This window comes from Triticum aestivum, chromosome 3D (assembly GCF_018294505.1).
Source record: "Triticum aestivum cultivar Chinese Spring chromosome 3D, IWGSC CS RefSeq v2.1, whole genome shotgun sequence".
Taxonomy (NCBI): Eukaryota; Viridiplantae; Streptophyta; class Magnoliopsida; order Poales; family Poaceae; genus Triticum; species Triticum aestivum.
Window position 1 is genome coordinate 62,455,216 of NC_057802.1, and position 7,825 is coordinate 62,463,040.

Genomic DNA, 7,825 nt, shown 5'->3' on the forward strand with positions numbered 1-7,825 from the left:
CTGGAAGGTATTGTCAGTGTGCGATGCAAGTCATCTGTTTGATGCCGCTCTTGTCATGTAAAACGGTCGCCGGCGAGAAACGTGCACGACGACGGCCTGAGCTGCTCCTCCCGGCGGCTGGAGCGTCGCGTTCAAGAGAGACATGGAAGAGATCGTCGGGTCAATGGTGAAACGACATTTAAGTTTGACGCGGACCGAGTGCAGATCAGCCTCTGATGATATATCGCCTGCTTGAACAGCACAGCATAAATGTGATGCACGCACATAAGTGAAAAGGGAGATAGGAAGAAATGGAATTCCTGAGCGGATGTACTACTCGCACTTATTTTCTGAAGGAATAAGGACCGAATGCCGATCGACTTCTGAGATGGTAACCATTTGGACTGGCCAGCATAAATGTGATGCACGCACTGCATCAACTGTTGCGTTTATCTAACCTCCATTCCAGATCTCCACTGTTTCGGGCGAGGAGATAAGATGGTCGCCGTACATAAATAACTGAAAAAGGGGCCTAAATAGGCATGTTAAAGTGATGTCTGTTTATCTCTCCTTTTGTTTTGTCTATCTATCCAGACTGATGTGACTGTCACTGAAAGTCCAATGGATTGGATTCTTCTCCATAACTGAAAAAGGAGAGAAGAAGAAATGGAACTCTTGAGTGAGTGGATGTACTACTCGCACTTATTTTCTGGAGGAATACAGGTACGATCTGATGCGGGAGAACCGAAAGATGCAGGATTCTGTTGCTGGATACATGTCTGCACTGTACTACTAGCTTTTGCTTCCTTCGCGATGAATTCAGCGTGAACAACGTCTCCCACCCCCATCCGCTTCCGATTTTGATGCTCCTCCTACCTCTGTCACGCACAAGGGCATATTAACTGAAGACGGAGAGGATCGGTGTGTCCTCTCCATCAACTGTATTGCTCCCAGAATATTCATGTTCTATTTGTTTGGGATGGCCGATTGTCTAGAGGTCATGGCACTAAGTTTGCTCCTGTTTCTTACAATATATCTCTAGCCGAATACCTAAAATTCAATCCTTCAAACGCCCCTCACAAATTGCAACTCCTCAATTTTAAGGAGTTACAAGAAAAGATGGTTCCTAACCAAGCTCCTAAAACTTAACCCCCCATTTTTTTTGCACATAATTTCATTTCAAACACAAATTTAAACTACTCGATTACATAATTATTAAACAATAGTAGCACATTATACATAGCATAATTAGACAACTTTAAATTACTACTCATCGTTTTGCTACATAGCATACTTAGAAAACTTTAAACTACTCATCATTGTGATTCTTGAGTTTGTTCAAATATTGTGTACGAGTTGGGTTACATCTAGATAGCATGCTTAGACATCTTTAAACTACTACTCGTCTTCAGAGAACTCATCCCAATTCACGCTGGAATCAGTGGTAGATCCAGGACCCAGGCCGGGGGGGTGGGGGGGGCGGCTAGGCCTGGGGCGTGAAGATGAAGTACTGACTTCACTGTAGCGTATTTGGGCACTGCAGCAGCACTGTAGCGTATTTGGGCACTGTAGCAGTATTGTCCAGGACGTGATTGTCGAGGAGGAAGTTTACCTTCGCCCAACCCCTGTAGTAGTGGACCTCCGCCACGTCTTACGCGCGCCGCCTGCTCCGCGAACTGGAATGTGCTGAGCCACCGTTTCAACCGGGTGTCCGGATTGCGGATCTCCGCCTCCCAAGAGCCCCAAGACCGCTGCCGCACGCCGTAGTGCTTCTTCTTCGTCGTCGGCTGAGAAATGGATATCGAGCGGACATGGGTGGCGTGGGTTTGTTTTGGATGAAACACGGTATGGGGTGGCCCTCTTCGTCGACGAGCTCACGACAGCGGCGACTAGATTAGTCGGTTCAGGCGACGACAAATCGAAGTGGGCAAAGGGGAGGTGCGGGGTTGCACGATGGCCGACGAGGGAAAGGAGAGCGGCAGAGGGAAGGAGGGCAATGTCGGCATGGAAGCAGCCGAGCAGGGGAGAGAGACGACAGAGCGGGGTAGGGAGTCTTTTTTGCTGAGTACTCGCTTCGGCTAGTCAAATTTGAGAGGCAGTCAACACGCCGCTGAGTTTTTTGAGGATTTAAACTGGTTGAGGGTTTCGGCTAGGTCCGGTTTAACTCCTCAAAATGGAATCTTTCGAGAAATTAAACCCTTTTGAGGGTTCGGCTAGACGCTAGAGATTCTTAAGGGCACACTGAGAAATTAAGTTTGAATTTAAATGGTGTCACCGTTTGAGGTTCAGTTCAGACCAAACACAATTGTTCAGTGTTCAAATGAGTGACATGTTTTGGAGCGTAAACTCTAGTGTGCCCTAAAAACAGAATTCGTTTCCGAAAGTGCCAAAATGACGTCAAAAATAAAAATAAAAAGTGCGAAAATTCAGAAAAAAATGCATGTCAATATAGATGTATTTTACATATGTGTAAAATTTTATTAGAAAAATACTTTATCATGTGAGCTATAATTTTTTGTGAAGTTTAGCAATCAGTGTGCGTATTTGGTTGCTAGTTCAAATCCACATTTTTGTTATGTGCTCGTTATATAGAAGCATGTATTACATGAAAAATTGTAGGCACATAGAACGTATGTATACATACATGTCAAATTTTCAGAAATTTTACTCTTCCGTTTCTAATTTTAAAAAATAGGCTCAGAACCAAAAATTGCAAATAGCCTTTTCTCTATATATCATGGGTGCTACCTTCGGATTGAACTCTGCAAAAACTGGTATTTTATTCATAGCATTTTCTACATCTAAGATTTTTTTTCCTCTTATTTTCAAATGGACCGAGATATTTTTTTTCTTCAAAACTGGTATGTTTTTCATTTGTAAACGTTTTAGAAATTTTTTGTTGAATTTAATTGGTGGCACAGTTTGGGGTTCGTATGCAAACGGTGCCACATTGTTTATTGTTCAATGAGTGAGGTGTTTTGGAGCGTGAACTCTAGTGAGCCCTTAAAAAACAGAATTCATATCCAAAGTGCCAAAATTCCAAAAACAATTATGCATGCCAATATAGATGTATTTTACATATGTATAAAATTTCATTAGAAAATATTTTATCACGTGAGCTGGATTTTTTTGGTGCAGTTCAGCAATCAATGTGTGTATTTGGTTTCTATCTCAAATCCACAGTTTTTTCGTGTGCTCGTTGTATAGAAGCATGAATTACATGAAAAATTGTAAGCACATAGATGGTATATATACATACATGTAAAATTTCTCAGAAATTTTACGCTCCGGATATTACTTTTAAAAAACAGGCTCAGAACTAAAAATTGCAAATGGGCTTTTCTCTATATATATCATGGGTGCTACCTTCAGGCTGAACTCTCTAATTTATCGCGGTGAGTCTTCATTTTTGGTTACCCATTCTGGGGGAGCTTTTCTTCTTCATGTAATGAAAACTATATGATGGCATCTCATTTCATCTACTATGATCGGAGAAGGATATGCGCAGAAATGTTCTTTCCAGTACAGTAGCACCCAACCCATCGGATAAGTTATTCCGGAGTAGTACTGCTTGTGCTATCAATCATTGAAATCGTCGTGTTTTTTAGCCCGAACTCTAGTGAGTCCTTAAAAAACAGAATTGGTATCCGAAAGTGCCTAAATTCTAAGAACAATTATGCATGTCAATATAGATGTATTTTACATAAGTGTAATTTTTTATTAAAATACTTTACCATGTGAGCTACAAAAAAGGGTGAAGTTTAGCTATAAGTGTTTGTATTTGGTTTCTAGTTCAAATCCACATTTTTGTTATGTGCTCGTTGTATAGAAGCATGTGTTACATGAAAAATTATAGGCACATAGATATATAGTATATATACATACATATAACAATTTTTCGTAAATTTTACGCTTCGGTTTTTATTAAAAAAAAGGGCCCAGAACCGAAAATTGCAAACGGACATTTCTCTATATATCATGGGTGCTACCTTCAGGCTGAACTCTCTACTTTATCGCGGTGTGTCTACATTTTTGGTTACCCATTCTGGGGGAGCTTTTCTTCTTCATGTAATGAAAATTATATGATGGCATCTCATTTCATCTAGTATGAACGGAGAAGGATATGCGCAGAAATGTTCTTTCGAGTAGAGTAGCACCCAGCGCCTCCGATAAGTTATTCCGGAGTAGTACTGCTTGTGCTATCAATCATTGAAATCGTCGTTCTCAGTAGGGCACTGTAGCATATTCATGATCACGCCGGGACATTGAGATATGGCTGTAGACACACACAGGCAGCAAGATATTATCCTCATGTAGGAGTACAGTAAAGCAGAAGCCTAGGACGCTAAGCAATCGCTGTTGTGAGTAAAATACGGTGCACTAAATTGACAGGTAAAACTAAGACTTTGTACGGTCCATTTTGTATGCACACACATCATAGATAACTTAAACGCATGTGATTTGTTAAGCTGAATGAGGCACCTACCTTCTGCAGCTTTCTTTAACTCACCTTGGTTTGGTGTGGATTAGGGTAGGAGTAGGACAGACTTTATCTTATCTTCATATTAGTAGTCTTGAAGACCAAAGACCGGCTGGTTGTTGATTACTTGGTCTGCCAATGGATGTGAAGAGGGATGGAGTTCATGGTAGGAACTAGGAAGCATAGTAAAATGGATGCCATTGCCAAAAGTCCAGTGAGAACACAGCACAAACCGAGGGAGTAGGAGTAGAACAAGCAGTCGCCTGACATTTTCTACCCTGCAACCAAAAATAAACTATATATATCTAGCAAATATTTTCTAATGGCTGTGGAAGGTAGATAATACTAGCATATCTCCCTTTTGTGGTTGTTATGGTGACGACTTTTTGGTCCAATCTTGGATCTTGGCACCTAACCTTGATGACAACTATGCTTGCTTGCTTGTATACAAAGGCCTCTTCCCTGTCAGTCCTGTTATTAGCCAATGTCCTTAGTCCTTGAAGCAATGGAAGCCTAACAACCTTGTATTCTAAGAGTTTTGTTAATCACAGCCCTATCTCCGCTGAATCTCCTATTTCGTTTTCTTATAGTTGCGTGCACTAGAATATAAGATTCCAAGCGACTCAGGGACGTAGCGAAACAGTATCTTTCTCTCATCTTGTTTACTGCCGCAACTTGGAAATGGATCTGGGGGTGAATGAAACGTCTTCCATGCCGATCCATCCATTGATCTGTAGATATTTTCCGGCACTTCACATTGCTCGTGTGACTTTCAGTGGTCATTAGTAGTGCAACATTATAGGAGTCTTTTTTACCTAAAGAGGCTAGCACAGGACTTTTCCAATCGGTTAACCATGTCGGAATTGCAGGAAAAAAGACACGGAGAGGCCCGCGAGGGTATAAGATTCCTGATATGAGCCATACAGGAGCAACACACACAGCATGACGGCGACGGGGGATGGCATTATTGGCATCCAGAGACTCGGCAGATTCCGCCGGATTCCGGGTGCAGTTAAATACGCCAGCGCTCCCGGCGCCTGATTGAATTGTCAATACCTTAAAGGGGGACGATGCCAATGCGTCGCCGTCGTCGGCACAGGTGTGCGCTCCCCAGCAAATCGCTAGTCCCCCGCCACACCTTTCTCCCCTATTAAGCCCCGGATGCTACGTCTCCCCGCAGTCCACACCATCGTCTTATCTCGGGGCCAGGGCCAGGGCCAGAGCCAGAGGAATTGTTTCCTTCTTCTACCTTCGTTCGGTCGAGCTTGTGCGCCGCCGATCGGCATGGCGAGGAAATGCTCGAGCTGCGGCCACAATGGCCACAACTCGAGGACCTGCAGTGGGCACCGAGGCGTTGAGAGCGGCGGCGGTGGGCTGAGGCTGTTCGGGGTGCAGCTGCAGGTGGGCGCTGCGCCTCTCAAGAAGAGCTTCAGCATGGAGTGCCTGTCGTCATCGGCGTCGGCCTACTACGCGGCGGCGGCCGCCGTGGGTGTCGCCGCGTCCAACTCGTCGTCGTCCGTGTCGTCGTCGTCGTCGCTCGTCTCGGTGGAGGAGAGCCCGGAGAAGATGGGCCACGGGTACCTCTCCGACGGGCTCATGGGCAGGGCTCAAGAGAGGAAGAAAGGTGAGTTCGTGTGTGTATGTAACTACGTATACCATGCTGATTTCTTGAACAGTTCGTTGGTTCGGTAATCGGTACACCACCGTAACACGCTTCATTAAGGATCTGGGAGATTATAATCTGTGACAATCATCATGATATCTATGGTCTCACCAAGGAAAATAAAATCTGAAGATACTTTTTTTTTAACTAACTAAATATCTGAAGATTCTTAGATGCATGAGTGTTTGGATCCTCTTCTCCAATTAGTTGCTGTCCATCAATTTGTCAGCCAACTTGACGAGGGATAGCATGGCAGCTGACTTTGTTAGTTCAGACCGGGGTTGCAACTAGCAACTTCCATCCCTGCAGCTACTTGGTCATTTATTTCAGAGTAGTACTAGAATTAAGTGCCATGTTTTTCACCTTAATAAATAAGATGTCAAATTAGGTTCATATCACTGTACTGAACTTGTAAGTGGATCGTGAGCAGGTGTTCCATGGACCGAGGACGAGCACCGGAGGTTCCTGGCCGGCCTGGAGAAGCTGGGGAAAGGCGACTGGCGAGGCATCTCCCGGCACTTCGTCACCACACGCACGCCGACGCAGGTGGCCAGCCACGCCCAGAAGTACTTCCTCCGGCAGGCCGGCCTCGCGCAGAAGAAGCGGCGGTCCAGCCTCTTCGACGTCGTACGTGCTACCCCTCATCGTCATCCTCGTTGCACTTGCACTTGCACGTAGTAGTAGAAGTAATAACTAAACAGCTGACATGGTACGGCCTCTTCCTATGTTTGCTTCAGGTCGAGAGAAATGGCGACAGGGGAGCCACCGAGCGCCGTCACAGGCTGAAACCCGATGTCACCAGCTCTGTAGACGCGATGGGATTAACATTCCCAGCTCTTTCCCTGGGCGCCAGCCGGCCGAGGCCGGACGCCGCGCTACCGCCGTGCCTGACTCTGATGCCGAGCTGCTCGTCGCCGTCGTCGGCGCCGAGCCGCGCACCGAAGCTCCCTCCTTCCCTGGGCCTGGTGTCACATGCAAATCCTCCTCGGCAGGCGCCTGACCTGGAGCTAAAGATCTCGTCGACGGCCGCCCGGAAGACCGACCAGCAGGCCGGCGCCGCCGCCGGCTCGTCGCCGCCTTTTTTCGGAACCATCAGGGTCACCTAGAGCGAGCAAAAGACAACCCACCGAAGCGACGGCTGAAAAGAGATCTTTCCGTAGACGACGACGACGACGAAGAACAAGAAGAAGAAAGAGCTTTTGCTAGTGGCGTGCTACATTAACAGTAGTATGTCAGTCTAAGTGTGCGTGTGTTGCTGGCACGGCATTAAGAAATGCCATCACCGATCCATCCATAACCATCCTGTATTATCACCATCACAAGGCCCAACTTTACTGGCCTAATTTAGCCATGCAAATAAACAAGGAACGGGCCTCATTAGCACCATCTTTATGTTGACACAAAGGCAAAGCAGCCAGTGGGTGGTCTTTGTCTCTAGCGCGCCGGGGGAGAAGGTGAGGCATGAGCTCACAAAATATTCACCTGTGGATCACTGACAAGGACGCGTGGCCAATCACAGGCGACGTTCAAGATTTCTGCAACAGTAAATATAATGATGGATTGATGATGATGATATGGTTCGGTAGCCTTGGTGGACTAAAATGGAGCTGCATAATTCACCCGCACCGGTCGTGTCCGTGTCGTTGAAGATCTGGGGCGTGGAATAGGATCCCGATGTGCACCAATGGCGTCCGGTGACTGGC

At 45.8% G+C, this 7,825-nt stretch overlaps 1 protein-coding gene across 1 annotated transcript; it reads left to right on the plus strand.

The window, feature by feature from the left end:
- The first annotated feature begins 5,512 nt into the window (after positions 1 to 5,512).
- Positions 5,513 to 7,508, plus strand: LOC123077428 (transcription factor MYBS1). The gene is made up of 3 exons (XM_044499707.1): positions 5,513 to 6,083; positions 6,553 to 6,749; positions 6,860 to 7,508. Exons 1-3 carry the CDS (start codon positions 5,621 to 5,623, stop codon positions 7,226 to 7,228), a joined length of 1,029 nt encoding a protein of 342 aa, XP_044355642.1. The 5' UTR covers positions 5,513 to 5,620; the 3' UTR covers positions 7,229 to 7,508.
- The last annotated feature ends 317 nt before the right edge of the window (positions 7,509 to 7,825 follow it).